General features: G+C 43.7%; 1 protein-coding gene across 2 annotated transcripts; it reads right to left on the bottom strand.

The window, feature by feature from the left end:
- Positions 1-531: 531 nt before the first annotated feature.
- LOC306966885 (uncharacterized protein) lies at positions 532-19,010 on the bottom strand. Of its 2 annotated transcripts, none has more exons than XM_079561709.1 (6): positions 18,844-19,010; positions 17,350-17,406; positions 12,369-12,737; positions 7,129-7,368; positions 2,217-2,319; positions 532-657 (listed from the first exon to the last, which is right to left on the bottom strand). In XM_079561709.1, the coding sequence occupies exons 2-6, from the start codon at positions 17,399-17,401 to the stop codon at positions 594-596; spliced, it is 828 nt and encodes a 275-aa protein (XP_079417835.1). In that variant the 5' UTR covers positions 17,402-17,406; positions 18,844-19,010; the 3' UTR covers positions 532-593. The 2 variants fall into 2 exon arrangements, with proteins under 2 accessions (XP_079417835.1, XP_079417834.1); XM_079561708.1 differs by having other exon boundaries at positions 17,350-17,409.
- Between the last annotated feature and the right edge of the window lie 3,126 nt (positions 19,011-22,136).

Below are 22,136 nucleotides of genomic sequence, written 5' to 3' on the forward strand. Positions count from 1 at the left end.
GGAAAAAATATACCCTGCTCCTTTGCTTGACTTTGTCCAACACACTCGAGATGAAAAGGCTTGAGACTTGACAAAAAGTTGGGAACCACTCACGCTTCCCGATAACAACAAGTGGGCGTTTATTGATAACAGCAAAAGTGTCCTCTCATTGGGCCAGTGTGGTGGAAAAGAGACGTAGCTGCTGCTGTTTTTTAAGTAGAATAATAGCACATGTGAAAACAGAGCTGCTTAGAAGGTAGATACGGTAAAACAAGGCATTTTTGTACATGTTTCAAGCTGTCGCCAACAGGAGGCAGTGTAGAGACATGGTTGAATCAAGCTGAAAATTCACTTTTCATATTCAGAATCAGTTTGCACAATATCTGTAGTTTCATTCAGACGTCTATCGGGATTCTTAACTTTGTCTTGAGGCTTGAATAGTTGTGGACCAGTTTCAAAAACAATCACAGCCAACCTTATGAAACCAGTGAAGATTGCAACATAGTTTGATTTTGCTACAAATGATTATAGTCTTTGTCAAATCTTTTTTTCTCTCCAACAGATGGATCAGGTTGCTCGCAGCGATGTGTCAGCTCCGTGTGTTTTTTTTGGCTTTAGCTGTTGTCGTCCACGTGCTCGCGCAGACGCTCCCTGCTGCTGCTGCCGCCGCGCCGGTGCCTCCTGGAAGAAGCACAAAGGCAGATTCAGAGTGGCAGCGCGAGGAGAGGACGTGACAGTGGTTTTTAGTCGGAGAACACGGCCCTGTCAGGACTGGTCAGTGTCACGTGTGCGGGGGCCCGGGCTCTGACCGGGGCTGCAGGAGTCTTACGGTTTTACAGTGTGGGTGTTGGAAATGTGTTTTAACCGACGGGCCCTCGCTGGTCAGTCAGACCGGATGAAGCCTTTGGGGTCAATGTCATGCATCTGTAGACCGGAGCAAAAATCTATAGAGATGTTAACCTCTTACCCCTTGCCTTAAAGGAGCAGGCCACCATTTTTACATGCTGAGATATGTTCTTGCCTGAGCTCAGACGAGTTGATGTGTACCTGTCTGGTCTTTGTGCGTGCGCTCAGTAACGCAAAACGACAAAAGATGTTAGCATTTAGCCTCTCCCAATGTGTTCCTATAGCTCCAAACGAGGGTGAAGTTGGAAGTGACCATGCTCTTCCACGGGCACGCACAAAGATCAACTCCTCTAAACTCAGGAAAGAACATGTCACAGTATGTAAAAACGGTGGCCTGTTCCTTTAACTGAGCACATTTTGGTTTTACCCAAATCTAAAAGCTTCTCAGAGCTTACAGCCCATATGCCAGTGCAAAGCCTCATTTGAAAGCTAAGACCCACGATGATGATTGTAACTTTTTTGTCACTTTCCACTGTGTCACATTTTTGAAGCATTTTGTGTTTTTACATTTTTTTTCGTCACGTTTTTGTCGCTTTCTTGTCCCTTTTTAGTTGAGTCATAGTAACATTTTTGTCACTTTTTCGTCACTTTTATGCCACTCATTTGTGGCATTTTGCCTTTTTTTTTTTTTATCACTCTTTAGGTTTTTTTTCCCGTCACTTTCTCATCATGTTATTGTTGCCTTTCTGGCCCACTTTTGTCGCTCTTTCATTTTCATCCTTGCTTTCGTCGCTATTTTGACACTTTTGAAGAAGCTTTTACATTTGGTTAAATCCATACTGGAGAAAATCTGCTCGGTTCAGGTGTGGGTTAAGAGGTGAATAATTTTATCTCCTTTTGTAACTGTTACATACGACCATATTAGTCCAGCGCTCAGGTCTACATTGAGTTTGCTCCTCTTTAGCCACATGCACATCTCGCACATGCGCCCCCCAGCAGACTAAAGTCCAGGCGAAGTCAGGATTTTTGGAAGAAACTACCAGGACTTCAGCGCACTTATGTGAATGTGGCTATTGATGCTTTTCCTGACACAACAAATAGGCTACATGTTCATCCAATTGGACAGATGCCGCTGTTTGACAAAATGACGGTCCTGAACCTGTGGGGGGATGAATGTGCAGTGCGCTCCACTTTGCAGATTCATCTTACCCCCCCTGTTGGAAAGCAAATTGACTTCTGTGTGACTGTGCTCATGGCGTTTCGTGCCATTATTGCTTGACTGCCATTTTGAATTTAAATATCAGACTCGTGACGAAATAACAAGCTATCCGTTGCCAGTGTAACGCTGCGTGTTTTGCTGACGTCTGTATGAGGGATTTGAAGTGTCCTACCACCAGAGGAGCAGGCCCAGCAGTCCTCCACAGGTCAGCAGCAGAAGCACACACACTACAGCCGCGACCGTCCCGCTGTTGTCCTCTTGACTTTCACATTGAACTGCGAACAGACAACACCCTCATCAGCATCGGCCCCTCCGACCATTCACGCACACACTACGCTGGTCAGGATTTTCAACTAATGTAAAGCACTTCGGTCACTCGGTGCGCTGTAAAGGGCTCTATGAATAAAGGTTGATTGATTGATCATCTTAAATTTCTAATAAACAAACCGATAAAGCGATAAGTTCTTACAAGTTGGGTCCGGGCATAATAATGGCAATAATCACCAAGAATTCAGCCAGTAGAGGGCAGCACTTGGAGAAAACTCTATCACACAAATATATTTCTGATAGTTTTCATGATTTAAAAAAAGATTAATTTGTGGTTGCTTTATTGTTTTTGAAACAAGACTGTGGTTCCTGTGGTTTATTTAAATGTAAATGATGTCATGCCAGTGCTGATCAATCGACCCATTTTCAGTGTGTAAGTAGGATCATTTATTCACTTATCGATTTAAGAAAAAGGGGAACAATGCACATGAAAACAAATGTAAATCGTAAATAATATGTGGTGTGTTAAAGGTCCTATATCATGCAAAAGCGACTTTTCTGAGCTTTTAGCCATGTTGTTTTGCTATTTCCTCATTAAAAACACCCCCAGAGTGGTTTTTGACTTCATTCACATAGTTCTAAGCAATCCTGAATCCTGCTCTCTCATTATTTCTGTTGTAAGAAAGAAAAAGAAGTAGAAAAAAAAGGAAGTCCCCGACACGTCTGCGGGGAAAACAAACACACCTCCTGAACGTCTGAACAGATGTCATGTTTGCACTGAAAGTTGTGAAGAAGGAGCTCTTTCTAAGCTGCTCTGGACAACTGTTCTTTTTTCTTACCTAATGATAATGTCATGGAGAAAAGCACGTTTGGCAGGACTTTATTCAACCTTCCTAAAGAAGAGGCCACTCCCCAGAAGTTGGCATTTCTTTTTCAGCGATTCAGCAACTATCAGCCAAATTAGTGTTTTTCTGTTACTGTCTCTTGATGGATATTTGGTGAACCTTCGCCAGAATATAACCAACGTGATGGAGCGGCCAGGACAGAGCGGTGAGTTAATCAAAGCGTGTGTTAGCTTGTGTGTGTTAGGCATTTACGAAGCTGTGTTGCAGATGTCAACTCCTTATAACTGCATTGTGAAGTAACTTCAATTATTGCTGTGATTTATATATTTCTTTTACTGCTAATAATGCATGGGCAGATTAGCTCGGAGAGAGGGGGCGGAGTTAACTGAATCAAAGCGCCTTGTCTTCCGGCTTTGCAAAATACCCCCAGAAAATACTTCTATTTCTCACAAAAATTAGTACTCCATAGTGTACTCCATAGTGGAACAATATATCATTTAAATGCCTATACTTTACTTTAGGATGGCTAAAATAGCATGATACAGATCCTTTAAAAGAAGGTAAAAATCCCATATTTTCTCTAAAAATTGCAATGTGTCGTATGTCATTGTGGTTAATGTGAGCCATGTATCGCCATTGAATCATGAGGTGCCCAGAGGTGCCCCCTGACTATATCCTCCCCTTTTATTATAAAATCATTGAGGTACGTGTAATATTAGTGAGCCCTGGAAAAAGCAAATTGTTTATGTGCAATTGCTGTATCAATGCAGCAAAGGTACATCCAGTCTAGTCGTGAACAATAGATCCAGGAATAAACAGAGAAGCCGAGCGTTGTGTACAGCACTGTTGATGAATTGCAATTAGACGTTAGTGCATAAAGCGCGGAAGCCCACCTATGTCCCGCCCACACCACCTCCAGCCAACTGCCTCATATCGCAGGCAACACCACAGGAAGCGTCTTGAATGACCCACGTCCCGACAATCTCCAGTTTATTCCTGTGTATCCATGTGAAGAAATAAACTAAGGGCAAGGAATGGCGCGATTGAAGTCGAAATAAATCAGTGTATTTTATATGGCTGTTGGCCCGCAGAGCTGCATTTATCTGGGACATATGGCGCGAGAGGCAGCGGCAGCACAGCAGTTGTAGCACAAGTGATTTATCGATCCCACACCGGAAAATGCTTTGTCACGGAAAAATGGCCGTCGCCACAACTCCTGGAAATCTGTACATTCAGCAATCCGCACACTCCGTCATAATGCACGACATACAAGTCAGTGAGAGACCCGCACCGGACAGTGTGGGATGGTCTCATTTATGCCTCACTGACATATAACGGCTTACTCATACGTCAGCAACTACACAGCATTAGCTTCATTTAGATACAGAGATCGTCCATGCAGACCGCGCAGAGAAAGAGTTCACAAACTTTGGTCAGGTCGCGACCCTCACTTTAACGTTTCAAACCACTGAGGGCCCTCACAGTAAAATGTAATTAGCGCTTGTACTCATTTTAAGGGTCAAACGATTTAAAATCCAGTCTCATCAGATTTATTCTAGTTGTTTATATTAGTATTTGGTGTATATTTCTTTGAAATTATTTTGTAAACCCATCTCAGTGCTTGACTAAACTTGTGTTGTACGTTGCATTTCCAAGGACTTGTTGTCTTTGATAAGAAAATTACATCTCTCTCTTGGTTCTGAATCATTACGTGCAGAGAAAGAATGGGGATTGTGTTTCAGTGCAAGGATTATTTGTGTGATTTACCATTTAGTCTCCCCTATCTTCAACCTTTAGATTCTCAACCCTCGCAGTGCTTTCTCAGAAACCAGAAAAAGTATCTACGTCATGTCCTGTCTGACCTGCGGTGTAGGAGTTTGTCTTGACCTGTGGTGTAGGAGTTTGTCTGACCTGCGGTGTAGGAGTTTGTCTGACCTGCGGTGTAGGAGTTTGTCTGACCTGCGGTGTAGGAGTTTGTCTTGACCTGTGGTGTAGGTGTTTCTCTGACCTGCGGTGTAGGAGTTTGTCTTGACCTGCGGTGTAGGAGTTTCTCTGACCTGCGGTGTAGGAGTTTGTCTTGACCTGCGGTGTAGGAGTTTGTCTGACCTGCGGTGTAGGAGTTTCTCTGACCTGCGGTGTAGGAGTTTGTCTGACCTGCGGTGTAGGAGTTTGTCTTGACCTGCGGTGTAGGAGTTTGTCTGACCTGCGGTGTAGGAGTTTGTCTTGACCTGCGGTGTAGGTGTTTGTCTGACCTGCGGTGTAGGAGTTTGTCTGACCTGCGGTGTAGGAGTTTGTCTGACCTGCGGTGTAGGAGTTTGTCTGACCTGCGGTGTAGGAGTTTGTCTGACCTGCGGTGTAGGAGTTTGTCTTGACCTGCGGTGTAGGAGTTTGTCTGACCTGCGGTGTAGGAGTTTCTCTGACCTGCGGTGTAGGAGTTTGTCTTGACCTGCGGTGTAGGAGTTTGTCTTGACCTGCGGTGTAGGAGTTTCTCTGACCTGCGGTGTAGGAGTTTCTCTGCCCTGCGGTGTAGGAGTTTCTCTGCCCTGCGGTGTAGGAGTTTGTCTGACCTGCGGTGTAGGAGTTTGTCTGACCTGCGGTGTAGGAGATTGTCTTGACCTGCGGTGTAGGAGTTTCTCTGACCTGCGGTGTAGGAGTTTGTCTTGACCTGCGGTGTAGGAGTTTGTCTGACCTGCGGTGTAGGAGTTTGTCTGACCTGCGGTGTAGGAGTTTGTCTTGACCTGTGGTGTAGGTGTTTCTCTGACCTGCGGTGTAGGAGTTTGTCTTGACCTGCGGTGTAGGAGTTTCTCTGACCTGCGGTGTAGGAGTTTGTCTTGACCTGCGGTGTAGGAGTTTGTCTGACCTGCGGTGTAGGAGTTTCTCTGACCTGCGGTGTAGGAGTTTGTCTGACCTGCGGTGTAGGAGTTTGTCTTGACCTGCGGTGTAGGAGTTTGTCTGACCTGCGGTGTAGGAGTTTGTCTTGACCTGCGGTGTAGGTGTTTGTCTGACCTGCGGTGTAGGAGTTTGTCTGACCTGCGGTGTAGGAGTTTGTCTGACCTGCGGTGTAGGAGTTTGTCTTGACCTGCGGTGTAGGAGTTTGTCTGACCTGCGGTGTAGGAGTTTGTCTGACCTGCGGTGTAGGAGTTTCTCTGACCTGCGGTGTAGGAGTTTGTCTTGACCTGTGGTGTAGGTGTTTGTCTTAACCTGTGGTGTAGGAGTTTGTCTGACCTGCGGTGTAGGAGTTTGTCTGACCTGCGGTGTAGGAGTTTGTCTTGACCTTTGGTGTAGGTGTTTGTCTGACCTGCGGTGTAGGTGTTTGTCTGACCTGCGGTGTAGGTGTTTGTCTGACCTGCGGTGTAGGAGTTTGTCTGACCTGCGGTGTAGGTGTTTGTCTGACCTGCGGTGTAGGAGTTTGTCTTGACCTTTGGTGTAGGTGTTTGTCTGACCTGCGGTGTAGGTGTTTGTCTGACCTGCGGTGTAGGAGTTTGTCTGACCTGCGGTGTAGGAGTTTGTCTGACCTGCGGTGTAGGTGTTTGTCTGACCTGCGGTGTAGGAGTTTGTCTGACCTGCGGTGTAGGAGTTTGTCTGACCTGCGGTGTAGGAGTTTGTCTGACCTGCGGTGTAGAAGTTTGTCTGACCTGCGGTGTAGGTGTTTGTCTGACCTGCGGTGTAGGTGTTTGTCTGACCTGCGGTGTAGGAGTTTGTCTGACCTGCGGTGTAGGTGTTTGTCTGACCTGCGGTGTAGGAGTTTGTCTTGACCTTTGGTGTAGGTGTTTGTCTGACCTGCGGTGTAGGTGTTTGTCTGACCTGCGGTGTAGGAGTTTGTCTGACCTGCGGTGTAGGAGTTTGTCTGACCTGCGGTGTAGGTGTTTGTCTGACCTGCGGTGTAGGAGTTTGTCTGACCTGCGGTGTAGGAGTTTGTCTGACCTGCGGTGTAGGAGTTTGTCTGACCTGCGGTGTAGAAGTTTGTCTGACCTGCGGTGTAGGTGGCTGTGGCGGATCCCAGTTTGTTGCCGACCCTGCAGGTGAAGATTCCACAGATGGGGCTCTGGGTGATGCGTAGGGTGGTGCCGTCCTGGGACACCTTGCCCACGGTCTGGGTCAGGGCCATGCGGTTGTAGAGCCAGCTGAAGTTCGGCTCCGTGCCCCAGGCCTCGGCACACACCAGCACCGAGTGGGACACGTTGATGCTGACCGACACGTGGTGCACTGCCTCTGGAACAGAGAGGGGGGAGGATTATCGGGAGTTTAGAGAGATTAACACTGGGAAGAAAATGGATAAATATGCACATTTTCTGGCATGATTGTCATCCATATACATGTTGAGTTATATGTAGACCTGAATAAATGAAATATTTGTTGAATAAAAAATCATCACATCCAAAACATGAAAAAGAAATTGTATTCCTTCATACATGGTACCACATTATGATGTTAGCACTTCCTGTGAGCCGGGATTTGTCAATTAAAGAGAGTGAAGAAAACAAATGGGAATGAAAGGAAAACCAATGAAAAGGGAAATAAGTTTGCATGGCCTCAGAGCGGAAAGATGACATGAAAAAGTGACCTCATATTGTTTTTTGTGACAAATTTGTTTACTTTCTGTTGTTTCTCTGTGCATAGCAAGGCGATCAATATATTCACACGGTGGTATGTTGCAAATGTTACTTCAAAAACAGAAATCAAAGCCAACGTCAGCTCAAGTCAGACCACAAGTCAAGTCCAGTTTGGCCCTGAACACAAGATGAGGGCTCCTGAACAAGGTGAATAATGGAGCTTTACAGCCTCTACAGTCTTATCCAATTTTTCTAAATTTAGTTAATATCACAGTGAACCTTCAACAAATTGTTCTTTTTTATATTGGCGGTCCATCGGGCTGTGCCAATAAAACAAGTTTTCATTTAGCTTATATTAAATTTATCTTCAAAGTGACCGAGCGATCAGCCTGAGGTTATTTAATCGACATCCAATCCTTACGATTTGGCGGGGAAACTGGACTTTGATAACCTGGACTTTGATACGGTGCCACTAACATTAGCACTGATATAACAATATTAATTTCATATAGCGCTTTTACAAATCAAACGGACAAAACAAAGATGAGCATGAGGTTATGAAGGGCTTTGTAAGTGATGAGCAGAACCTTGTAATGGATGCGCCGTAAAGGAGGCTATCGCGGTAGTCGAGACTTGATGTAATAAATGCTTGGATGGGGGTTTCAGCAGCAGATGCGGAGAGGGTGGGGCGGAGGCGAGCAATGTTCCATAGGTGGAAAAAAGGCTGCTCTGGTGATGTGACGGATGTGGGGCTTAAAGGAGAGTGCGGGGTCAAAGATGAAACCAAGATTTCGAATCAGAGGAGAGGCGGTGAGTGAAATCCTGAGAGGACGGGATGGAGGGATACGGGACCAATGACAATGACACATTTCAGATTTATTGCAGTCAACCTGGGATCAATTCAGTTTAAATAATTCGGGAAGAGAATGCTGCTGATTGGATCAATTCAATATTTAGTCTTGAAAAATGTGTGTTTATAATGTATGTATCAGCACCTTGTGTTTTTCCATCATCGCCGTGTTGTTAATTAGCATCCATTTAGTCCAAACCATTTTTGGTTTTGGATTCAAACAGATCGGCAGGAGCAGTACAAGGTGGTTTCTTGTGTGTTTGTGCATGAATTCACAAATACAGAGAGAGTTCAGTCGAGGTTATGACTTTAGAGCAGGGGTGTCCAAACTTTTTTCATGGGGGGCCGCATACTGAAGCGTACACAGGGTGAAGGGCCATAGATCGGTGGTTAGCGCCGCAAAAACGAGGTTTAAATTGCGCCCCACACCTTTATTTATGCTCAAAACCTTCATGCCAGCTCTGTCTCACAGTAAAATGTTAGTTGTTTGGTTAGAATTGTGTAGAATTATTACATTTCAAATAAAAAGGACTATCTCTGATGATGTGTCCCGATTCAGCAAGAAGGCAGAGGGCCACCAAAAATTGGTCCCATTTGGCCCCCGGGCCGCACTTTGGACACCCCTGCTTTAGAGGGATCAAATCAGAGCTTGTTTTGTGTTAAAACTGGAGAAGAAAGCACTTAAAAGGCACATTGAGGCATATTTTTTCACATTGTCCACCTAGAACTTTTCTTCTCGATTTGCAGCCGCAGTTTCCGTCTTGAAGGATCACAAAATGTCATCTTCGCCACTAAAAAAAACCCCGATTAGGGCTGAACTGTCAATCCTGCTTCACAGCAGCATCACTGACATCAGAGCAAACAGGAACAATTGCGGCGCTTGTGTCTGAAAACGTTGCTTTAACGCTCCTTGAAAAACACCGTTATGGGTTTAAACTATAACTGAAAAAAAAAAGAAAAGAAAAAAACATGTGGCAAAACTAATGGTCCGATGACAGTCACTCAGCTGCGAGCTTCTGTCAGCAGAAAGGGAATATAGAATCGCGGGCGGCTGTCCGGGAGCGGCGTTAGACAAAGAATCATGAGAAGCGTTTAAGTGCTGTCGGGAGAATCCGCTTCACTTTCCCAGACGATAATGACACCAGTGAGGTAGGCGAGTATACCGAGCATACGCGTGTGATGGACAACCTCAGCAGCTCCGAGCCTCCGAGATGAATGGATACCGCTAGACGCGTGCGGGAGTGCTTTTGACAGAAGTGGAAGCTACTTTAAGGCAAAAAATTAAAAAAAAACCTCTCCACTCACAGAAACAAAAGAGGGGGAAAAACAAGAAAGCCGAGCCTATGGGCGGTTTTCATTTCAAGTGCTTCATTATTAAATACGACATCAGAGGGAAACAATGCCTGCTGGTGTAGAACCAAAGCACTTTCATTACACTGTGTGGGTAATTGCTCGAGTTAGCGCTAGAACAACTGGGACGGGGTGTTGGAAAAAATATGGTTATACAGTAAATGTAGAGCAGAGCAGTGTTGAATGTTCCTGCAATGTTGTACTACTTGTTAGAGCGGAGAGAGGTTAATCTTCTTTTTTTTTTAGCATTTTCGACGCAGAGAAGGAGGCTGCGCGTACACAATGCAACCTACTCCTCCCTAATGGCTTTGAAACACATTTGAGAAGAGCTGAAGTCTGGTGGCCTGCCAAAAAGACAAAGCAACATAATATTAGCCCACTTGCTGCAGCTTGAGAGTTTGAGACCCAACTTGGTGGAGTAGCCTCTGGGTCCGGGACGGTGCCACGGCAAATGGTGCAAATTGGCAACACAAACGAACACTTTGCTATTAGGCCCACTGTTAGAAAGCTCAGCGGTCCATGGTTATTGTCACCTCTTAAGCCATTCTCCATGTTGCTGTTTCCGCGCCACTTCGGCAGAGATATTAGCCTATTCAGCCTGTCCATGTTCAGCCCTATGCCTGATGTTCTTTTCCACCTCTTAACCCCCACCTGAACTGAGCACATTTTCTCTAGTTTGGTTTTACCCAATGTAAAAGTCAAAATAGCAACCAAAATGAGACAAAAATAAGGATGAAAATGCAACAAAAGAGCGACAAAAACGTGACCAAAAAAGCGATGAACATGAGGCAAAAATGTGAGGAAAAGCTAACAAAAAAAAAGATCCATTAAGAGGAGTTTTGTAGGTCTTAGCTTTCAAACGAGGCGTTGCACTGGACTATAGGCTGTAAACATTTACACTTTGGTAAAGCAGACCGAAAGAGGTAGCCACAAAATGGCAATGCTGGTTGTGGTCCAAACTCATTCCCAACATATTTAGGTGACAGTGACGAGTTTATCGGCCCATTACACAACTTGCAGGGTCACTTTTCTGGGTCACTTTGTAAAAGAACTAAAGGAGGAAAAAAGCAAATGTTGTTTCATTACTAGATGTACTGTTGTATTAGATAAAACATGGAAGTGTCATTTGCAGGTGGGTAGAGCAGCCGAAATATCTACTCAAGCAACAGTAAAAAAGTACTTCGAGGAAATTTTACTTGAGTAGTGTGAGTACTGAGAAGCTGTTTGAGCGTAAAAGTCTGATTTACAGTATGGTCCGGTAGTGACACATGATGAGAAACAAAACATGGTATAATGTGATTTTTTAAATATCTTTATATTATAAAACAACATTATGGAAAATGAAATAAACAAAACACAAAATACATGTATTTTACGTCACTATGAAGATTAGCCACTTATAGATTTACTCACAGTGTCACTAGTTGCTATTTATTTTGAGCATTTCTGCGCTTAATGAATGCCCTTGATTTGACAGCACGCTAATGGTTAAAAATGACAACTTTACAGTGACAGTCTTTAAGTTTAAGGGCCAGATCTTGTGGCAGCGCACGGGGCGGCGCAGGCTCTTGGCGAATTATTTTCTGAGTGGCAGCGCTATTTGTGCCATTCACCTCCGCCACCTGTGAGGGGGCGTCACAAGAGGAGGCGACTGCACTGATGGAAACACGGCTGACATTCACTTCCTCGTTCGTTTACATTGCGCTGTCTTGCGTTCTTTCTTAAGCCTTAGGCTCTCACAGGTCAAACTAAAAACTTTATTTACCCCATCGTGAGCTAAACCATGTTCACGTCTCGAGAGAAAAAGAGCTACAGCGTCCGCTGTGGCGCGGATCTGCCCGCGCTCGGCGTGAACGCGAAGCAAAACAAAAGCACATGTTCACCCCCCACTCCCACACAACCACTCTCCTGGTCGCGGAGTCCATCTGGTTGGAGGAAAATGTGTGTCTCCAACCACTTAAATGCGCTAAGTCTGGAGTGGCAAGATCACAAAGTGCTCCGACTGAGCGCAAAATGTCACGCTATCGTCTCCGTTTTGATGCACAAGATCGGGCCCTAAATGTTTCACCAATTTTTATAGATTTCGTATTATTGACCAAATGGGCCTGCAAAATTACATAAATATCTCCCCCCCTCCCCCTAAAGTCCCTCCCTTTGCTGGTCTCATCAGCAGAATCCCCGGTGCCACAGCTTTGACCAATAAGACGAGCTTTCCTGTGAACTGGCCTGTCAGGTCCAATCAGGAGGGGAGCTTCTGTTTACTTCTGAAATGACCTTTTCTCTTGCCTCATTTTGCAAACTTGGGAGTGGCTTTCGGGTCCAGTCAGGAGCTCATTTTGCAATCTTACCGACTGTCACTTTAACAAGCCGACAGACAATCCCCACTGCTGCCAGCAGAGGGACAAAAGTTAGTTCTACCTTGGTTCAATTCACAATCCTGACCTGCTGCATGTACTCACCATACTCTCTGACTATACACCTCGCACTGGTCTTGTTCCCATCCTGGAGCGTCGCCGTCACAATGTAGTCCCCTCCGTCCGATGGCTCATATTCACTGATTTCAAGTGTGGTTCCCTGGTCTCCCATGTTGGCCTGCACATTTGGCTTGGTCCCAGCGCACGGACTGTCGCTGCTGCCCGGGCATGTGGCCAGTGTCACTCTGTTGGGCGTGGGTCCCGTCTCAGTCTCGCGCTCCCATGTAATCACGGTGAGCCTCTCCTGGGCTGATGCCTCGATGTGGGCACGGAGAAGCAGGTTGGTTCCAGGGATAACGTGCACCGGCTCCACGTTCAGAATACGCACGTTTATGGACTTGGAAGAACATGGCACTGAGGAAACAGAGATGATATGAGGCAAAACAAACGCAAACTGTTAGACCTCTAGGATGTTATGGCTTACTACACCCTTGACTGTTAAATGTATGTTCAAAGGAAAAATAAACTAACATAGGCTATAAGCTACAGATGGCTTCATTGTTGAACTTTTCCTATCTGGGTCTATACAGTAACTTTACTATTTGTCCAGAACCTTCGTCACTAAACACTAATTCCTTCTCTTTCATGCTTGAAAAAGGGTATTTGACAATGAACAAGTATAGCCACGCAATGCAATCATTTCCTTGTTTATTTTGGGTGGGACAGTTGTAGTTACTGCACACATGAGACGTGTGAACACACCAAGCCGGATTGTAGCTATGGGCTAGTTTCCTTCTGTTGTCCCAGATCGCTCTTACAAACACGCTAGAGGAAGGCAAGTGTCCTGCCTTGGTCCAACATATTGTAAAAACTAAAATGAACACTGGTTGCAGAGCAATTAAACAAATCAAAGCAGGCATATTTTTTTTTTTCTTAAAAAGTGTAATTTAAGTGCTTTAACAAGTCACACAAGCCAGCACCACCTTTCCTTCTTTTTTTTCCAAAGAGCCGTGGTGCATTGTGTGTGATTTTGGCTTGTGCAAGGCAGTGAAGGCTACACTGTTATCCTTGGCAAATTATGCACATGCTAACCAAAGGCAGTGTCACTACCCTGGCCATCCCAGAGGCACGATCCGTCCGGAAGTTCTATGCAACGCCCTGAGGCATTCAAGTGACTTGGTAAAGTATAGTTCAATGGGTGAAATGCGAACATTTGATGATGTTGCCCATTAATATTTAAGGAGCCTATCAGGTAGGGCAAATCGAAGCCCATAGTGATATGCAAGTGTAAGGTCGAGGAAACAAGAAATACAACACAAACGTGCAGCATAGCCTTAGAATTAGTTAATAATAAAAAAACTAAAATTATTATTATTTTATTTCCATTTTAATGTTTTGAGTCAGTTTGCTCTCACCTGGAAACAAATAAATTATGCAAATATGTTTGCATTTCACCAAGTCATTTGAATGTGTCAGGGCGATCGCTGCCGATGCTAATGCTAGCAATATAAAAAGAATTCTTGTAGACATTTTGCTTTTGCCCAATTTTGACATATAAATACATAAATATGACTTGAAATCACAGTAATCAACGTTGTAATTAAAAATAATGTTTAAAACAAGAAGTATCGTGTTTCTGGCTAAAAACCGGATGCCCATATATAGAACTTCCGGTCAGATCGTGCCTCCGGGACGGCCAGGGCAGTGACAGGCAGCACACCTGCATCCAGCACTTGGGCAGCGAGTGATGAAGTGGATGCCTGACCACGCCCACATCAGAGCAAGGCAAGGCAGGATAATGTTCCTAGGCTTTGGGAAAGGCTGAGGGAGAGGTGAGCCAGCAAACTCCACACAAAGGCCCGCCTTCTTCCAGCTCGAGCGCTAAACCCTGATCCACCCAGGCACAGCAGACTAATGTTTTCATGCCTTTTACATTTTGCATTTGCGTTTTCATTTTTAAGGTGCGCTATGTAACTTTCTAGGTGAAATTTGCATGTATTTGACCTTTTAATGCCCCTCTGGCATTATGGGTGCAGCATGGCACTTTTGTTTTCCCTCACAGTGGCCTCTATGACACTCCAGAATCAATTGATTTTGGGTTTCTGGCCCATTTCTGGTCCAAACCTCTAAAAACAATTGATCCTGGAGCATCATAAAGGCCACTGTGAGGGAAAACAAAGATGCCATGCTGCACCCATAATGCCAGAGGGGCATTAAAAGGTCAAATACATGCAAATATATATATTTTTTTGTTCACTTAAAAAGTTGCAAAAGGCACCTTTAAGCTGACATGAAAACAATGAAGCCATGGAATAGAACCTGCTCTGCTAACCTCAGTGTTACTGTAATTTAAACACGGCACAAAACTGTCTCGTGACATTTCCATAATTAAAACAACTTCATTTTCTTTCTTCAGTGAATAATTAGAGTCTATTGTTTGTTAAGAGGTCCCATTAAAAATGCCTCACCATTTATATTCATTTGCCCATATTCTCCCCATTCATCAGCGATATGACCTTTTGCGTTGTCGATTGCAGCGTGCCATTGTTTTTGGGGCGCGATAGGAACTTATTAAACCCACAATGCCATTCTACTCCATCATTGTCTTGCACTACTTTATGAATGTGTATCCCTGCATTCTGTCATCTTACGCCAACATATGATTTATAGCAGATGGCGGCTGTGCTTAACGTGATATCCATCAGGCCACATCAATACCGAAGATCTGCGACCAGGAACCGCAGCGGACCCGGTAAGCTGGCTCTCATTGACCGCGGAGAGTATTAATCATGCATGTCCAGTGTGCGCCGCTCCGATAAGCAAAGCATGCAGGAGATGTAAGCAAAGTAATGTGCTTATTGATGCGGAAGGCAGTTTTACAAGGCTTTAATGCTACCGGCTGGGCCCCGGAGAGACCTGCGCGCCGCTAACTCGCCGATCACACAGCCGCTTTCCATAACCTTGTCAATCATTCGCCCTCAGAATTAAATCATAAGGCTTTGAATGTTTGTTCATTAGTGATTGAAAGCACACCGGGAAACCAAAGGGCCTCACCGTGAACTCTGGGTTACTTCAGCGTTGAAGATATTGGCTATAGAACTAAACTTTTGACTTGCCAAACTTTGATGACACAGTTATTCAGATACGATTGTGAGCTTAATTAACCTTTATGGAGCCCCTGCGTCCGGAAAGAGAATATGTTTTTGAGTTTGCTTTAATTATCGGCAGAATGACCTTGATTGTTACGATTTATAGAGCTGTGAAGTAAAGAAAAACATCAAAACCAAAACAGTCCCAATTAAAACACTTATAAATTATCACTTGTATTTTCACCTTTCGAGACAGAAAATCCTGTGAGAACGGCCACATTTTTTTCACTTGACTTTGCTTTAATAACCCCTTAATATTATCAGCCTAAAAACTTTTTTGGGTCCTAATTAAAGAAATGATAATATGTATTTTCATCTTTCAAGACAGAAACGATTATAAAAGCTTACAAAACTTTCTACGTCAGCCATGGAATAATAAAAATAGGATACAAATAGACAAGATTTTGTTAAATTAACTTAATTCTGATTATGCAAAATATACACAGTACATGTCCCGACAAATAACCACGTAGTGAAAATATAAAAGTGCAAATGGAAGTTAACAAGTTATTTAGTGATCATGAGTCTGATGGCTGCTGTAATCCAATACAATGTTCCAAATAAATCTACGCATGTCTACATAGCAATAATGTTGGATAAATACTTTATTAAAGTGTTATAAGGGACTATATGGAGTTTTAAAATGTTAAAGTAAGTATTTTCCTACATGTTCCAGCAATGTCCTAATGTGTAGAAAACTTCGGGTCTGAAGTGCCGTCATGCACGAGCTTAATATCGAGCCCGCAGTTACACGTATGACCTGAGGTGGCAGTAGTGAGCATAAAAGGACCTACTTGCATCTAGTCTCTTTAAAGAATTCTACCCAATAAATAAAATTGATATACAAGCATTCCTTCTATGACAGATTTTTGCATCATTGAAAAATACCTCATAAATGTACAAACAAACATGTGCTTTTGCTGTGAGCGGCTCAGCTCTTCGAAGACATTTACCGGGAGTGGGTTCGTCTCCAGCTCGTCTCCATGGAGATGTCGACTAAAGTCAGTAGAATTTGAGATTTAAACAGGTTAGGTTCTGATGCAAATCCGTTCTTTCATTACACACTGCAGTAATAGCATTTTATGTGTCGAGCTGGTCATCAGCTGCACGTTTTACTGATGGCAGTAGCATGGTCCTAAATGTTACACAGTGTGCCTTTAAGCAAATACCTGAACTGTTTTAACCTCTTACCCCCCACGCCCATCTGAACCGAGCACATTTTCTCCAGCTCGGCTTCACCCAAATCTTAAACCTTCTCGCCCGAGCCTCATTTGAAAGCTAAGACTTACAAAAGTGATCCTAACTTTTTTGTCCCATTTTTGAAGCGTATTTGTCGCTTTCTTTGTCACTTTCTGGTTGTGTTCTTGTTGTGTTTCTGCCACGTTTTTCTCAAGTTTTTCATTTTCTTTTTCATTGCTTTTTTGTCACGTTTTTGCCACTTTTTGTTGCATTTTCATCCTCGTTTTGGTGGCTATTTTGATGCTTTTTTTGTTTTAAGGGACTGGATGCAAGTTGGTCATTTTTATACTCACTGCTGCCTCCTCTGGGCTTACACGTAACTCTAGGTTCTATATTAAGCTCATGCATGAAGGCAATTCAGGTGCCTCCCCAATTCGGGACCCATAATAACCCAGTGCTTTATTCAGCTACATGACAAAACCATATTTATTGCTTTAATCACTTTTCAAAGGAGAATTGAGGAATAATAAGGCTAATTCCTTCCATCTCAATTTTTCCCACCCTGTTGTGTGATTTTTTTGTGTGCGTTCGTATCAGCAATTAAACATCATTATTGGAAGCCAGCACCAATCAAAGCTCAGTTTCCCGTGGTTTCCAAACTAATGAACAATAAAATATGACAACAAAAACGTCCTTACTCAGCAGGAGCAGCGGGGCCACCCTCCAGCTCAGGAAACACAGAAGCTCCATAGCGGCTGCTGATGAGAGAGAGAGAACACAGGCGAGAATGCACGCATGACCTCGCTGACAACCCCACAGCAGTAAACCATACCAACAAAACAAAAAAACAAAAAAACAGGCTGAAATTGTTGGCCACATATTTACAATATTATTATTATCTTTTTTACTGTTTATTTGGGGACTGTTGGCACGGCACGAGAGTCAGAAGTTGGAACGAATGCGGCCGGGGCGGCTGCCAAGACAGGGCCCCCCGAGCAAAACCGCTTCTGCTCAGAGAAAACACTGATAGCGGGGAACAGGAGTCCTGCATGTATTAAAAATAATGTGCTCTGGAAGGTACAAAGTCTGAAGCTTGAGGGGGATGAAGTAAGGACAGCGAGCGAGACGTAAACTAGGTCAACACTCAGAAACATGAACAAATGGCTCACTATATATCAACTGACATAATACAGTCAAAGTGCATATGACTTCATTTGAACCCAAAAACATATCAGAGGAACTGGTAGAAACGTTAACATTTGTCATTTGTGTTGCAAAGGCGTTTCAAAATCAAGTTGACCTTTTCTGAAAAAGTGCATCCTGGTTATGTAACCCCTTCATGCCAGCCGTAGTTCTGTATTTAAAGGAACAGGCCACCGTTTTTCCATACTGAGATATGTTCTTACCTGAGCTTAGACGAGTTGATACGTACCTGTCTGGTCTTTGTGCGTGCCCTCAGTCCCGCAAAACGACCAAAGATGGTGTTAGCATTTGGCCAATCCCAATGTATTCTAATAGCTCCAAACAGGGGTGAAGTTAGAAAATAAAATAACACGCTCTTCCACGGGGGCGCACAAAGACCAGACAGGTACGCATCAACTCGTCTAAGCTCAGGTTAGAACATATCACAGTATGGAGGAACTGTGTGCCCTCAGTCACGCTAAAAGACCAAAGATGTTGTTAGCATTTGGCCAATTCCAATGTATTCTAATAGCTCCAAACGGGGGTGAAATTAGAAGCTACCACGCTCTTCCACAGGGACGCAAAAAGACCAGACAGGTACGTATCAACTCGTCTAAGCTCAGGTAAGAACATATCACAGTATGGAGGAACTGTGCCCTCGGTTACGCAAAAAGACCAAAGATGTTGCTAGCATTTGGCCTCTCCCAGTATATTCCTATAGCTCCAAACGGGGGTGAAGTTAGAAGCGACTACGCTCTTCCACGGGCACAAAGACCAGACAGGTACGTATCAGCTCGTCTAAGCTCAGGTAAGAACATATCTCAGTATGGAAAAACGGTGGCCTGTTCCTTTACGCCAGGTTATCGTCACAATCATTACATTCTAATCCTAAGAAGGCAATATTTTGCGTGGCAAACTTGACAAACTCCACTCAACACAGCCCATCGAAACAACCGCCCCATTGACGACACCCTCGCCCCCTCCGCCAAACCTACATGGGATTCTCTTACCTTCACAAAGAGGCACTCAGACTCTCCCCCCTCAGCTTCTCTTACAGGTTTAGCCTCTGCAAGTCGATTTTACGGCCCTAAATAAAGCGCAGTCTTCGGAGCACTTGCCATCGCCCGGCCGGACTTTTTTTTTTTAAAACTGGGGTTGTCGCTTTTCCTTTTCTCTTTTTTTTTTGTGCAACACCGAAGTGCACTAAAGCGCTACAGTTGCTGGCTCTTCCTCTTTGTGGCCTCTCCTCTTAGTGCAGCAGCCAGTGAGTCATGCCCTGCGTCACTTTGTTTTTCATGCGGTCCGGATTCCTCCCGCCCCAGCCCCAGCCCCTTCCCCACCGCCCCGGCCCCTTCCCCACCGCCTTCCTGTACAACGCGGAGCCCCCGCCGCGCGTGCTTTAAATAAGTGCAACTTTCCATTGTGGAGTGGGAGCTGCTGGCGGGATCCCCCTCGGACACCGTGTTGGCAAGCCTCCCAAAGCACGAGTTTAGTGGTCCACTGGTCCGGCATTGTTTCTCACGTGAGATAACATTAAGACGAGGGGAAGTTTGCAACAATGTTGGGATGCGGTCTCTCCAAATGGTCTTTGTGCGGCTTATCCAACGCAATCACTCAGATGGTTGTCTGAGGCATTGTAAAGAGGGGCAGACAATAAATATTTGTCAACGGTCGCGTCGTGCCTGCCGTGCAAATGTTCCGTCGAGCACGTAAAGGGGAATGCCAGCATGCGGGTTCCGCTGAGAAAGATTTAGAGTTAGTTAGGTCGGTTGGTTGGTTGGTTTAGTCCAGAGCAAATCTCACAGGCTGACTGTACATCACTGTGTTATACAGGACAATTCAGACAATTTATAAGCTATTTATTTACAGAAATGTTCATTGTACCCTTGAACCTCATAACACACACCTATTTATTCAGGTATGCAGGCATCGCCCAAATCCAAAAGCTTCTTGAAAAAACAGCGCCAAAATAGAGCTAAAAACGAGACATAAATTAGGATGAAAAAGCAACGAAAACGTGACAAAAAAACCCTTAAAATAAAAGTGATTTGGTAAACTCCACAATCCTTAAGGTTAGGATTAGGGTTAGTTTGGATTAGTTTAAAGCAGTACTAAGTAACTCCTGTCCCTAGAGGTCATAAGCGTCACTGCAGGTGTCGTAGCATGTTGCGTTTTTTTTGTTTATTAATTGTCCGTGAGAGTAAATGCTACGCTGACAGAAAAGACAAAGTGAGAGAGGGATATTGTACAACCATTTACACAATGGAGATCATTTTTTTCACTCAAACTTGGCTGTGAATACTGTTTAAGTGGTGCTAGCCCGCAGTTAGCTTTGCCTGTTAGCTTCTTCGTGATTCCATTAGTGTGTATTGGTTGCTCTGGTCCGGTGGCAGGAAAGTTGCAATTGTGGTTTTGTGGACATAGACACCAGGGGGAGATGAAAGACCCTCCAACACTTGTATTACCCCCAGAGGAACAACAAAAAGGATGTATTAAAGGAGCTATACCTGATTGTACAAAGAAACAGGGTGACTCAAATTTCAAATTGCTAATTTCTGGTCCAAACTCATCTCAAACTTTCCTAATGCATGCAATATCAACATTCGTCACAGGGACTGAGTTTAAACCAGGTTTCACAACTTTCAGGGAGGAAAACTGTCACTTCACGGTAAAAAATGCCTACTAGCCTGACATTTTATGACTGTTTAAAAGGCTTTAAAACCGGTGTTTTTTGGATAATTGCCTGCTTTTACCATATACTAAAGGACAAAACAAATTTTATTCCAATACAGAACATTTTAAAAATCAAGGATAGCTCCTTTAAGGTAAACAAGTTACTAAGTACTGCTTTAAGATAGCGTTGTCATTTCCTGTGAGAAAGTGGAGCTCCACTTTCATTTTGGGTTGTACTGGTGCACCTACAGTTTTGTTTTTTTGGACCACTGACATATAATTTTAACGTATCCAAATGGCCAAAATCATCCTAAAAAGAATGGATGCTTTTTTCGGGCAACAACAACAGATTTCTTATTGGTGCCCTTTGGTGCTATTTTAATTCATCTTCTACAACTGTAAGTTTTACATAAAAATAAATATCATTTGACATTGAACTTATTATTAGAACTTATTAGAATAAAAAAAAGAAAGACCTGTATTATTATTTAGTGGCCAAGGGTGTCAAAACTTCGGCCTGCGGGCTAACTACGGCCCACTGTTTTTTACTTTAAGCATATTCAATTAACTAGCATAGTTAACATTTTATTGATTTTGCTAACTTTAATACAATAGAGGTGAAGTTGTTTATCTGACCTCGACTGTGGCCCAGTTGTTTGTATAGTTTCCTGTGTGTGGCCGTCAGTGAAAAAAGTTTGGACACCCCTGGTTTAGGCCATTTCCTCTCCCTTAGATGTGTATATTACTCATGTCTCATTGTCCACAGATGTCGCACAGGGGTCTGCACTTGCCTCGCTGCCTCCAGTGTATAAACACATTTCAATATTTAGCCCCGAAGACGCAGGAACAGGGAAGTTGAGTAATTTTGGCAAGACTTCTTCAACTCTGGTCGACTATAGCTGAGCCAAAGATATCATGTTGTAACTATACTGTACCTGAATGCATAAGGAAAAAAAGGAGACACGGACATAAATAAACTAGTTTCCGCAGTCTTTGAATGCCCACTGCAGGATACTTTTTTATCATGTTATTGTCTGGAAGTCTGAAAAATAGATTAGAGACACTTTGAAAGATTAATAGAAAGGGCTGCTGCTCGCCTGACAGTGGGGAAGAAGTTGAAGACTGCGGTAGAGGCAGGAGGAAACACAGAAGCACCGTCCTGTTTGTGACCTTCAAAACACGAACATGGAAATACTTTTTGTGTAACCTCTTGTAAACATTTAGCACATTCATTCATCATGTGCTTGTTTTCCCCCATATAACTCAATAGGTCACCCTTTTCTCTTTACACAAAGTACAGACAAACTTTATTGATCCACGAAGGAAATTGTGTTGTCACAGCAGCTCAATAGTATAGTTAAAACAATCTAAAGGCGAGAAACCAATGGGATAGCAACGCAATTGAATATAACAATAAGAAATAAGCAGGATAGGAACCAATATATGGTATATAGTTGGAGTACATGGTATGAATGCTCCTGTAACAAATGTGTAAGTGGGATTGGACAGATGATGCCCATTATTGTCTTGAAAATATTGAAAAAATATTCACACTCTCACGTTTAATCATCAGCCAATGTAGAATAAAAAAAACATTTTGGGTCCATATAATCTAAAACGTCTAAAACAT

The sequence above is a fragment of the Gobius niger genome (genome assembly GCF_951799975.1).
Source record: "Gobius niger genome assembly, chromosome: 8".
NCBI lineage: Eukaryota > Metazoa > Chordata > Actinopteri > Gobiiformes > Gobiidae > Gobius > Gobius niger.

Coding starts and splice junctions, on each gene's coding strand:
- LOC306966885 (XM_079561709.1), bottom strand. CDS start 17,401: ATGGAGCTTCTGTGTTTCCTGAGCTGGAGGGTGGCCCCGCTGCTCCTG. Junction 2,320..7,128: donor CACAGCCACCTACACCGCAG/GTCAGACAAACT, acceptor GTCTGTTCGCAG/TTCAATGTGAAAGTCAAGAG. Junction 658..2,216: donor CTGGGCCTGCTCCTCTGGTG/GTAGGACACTTC, acceptor TTCTTCCAGGAG/GCACCGGCGCGGCGGCAGCA.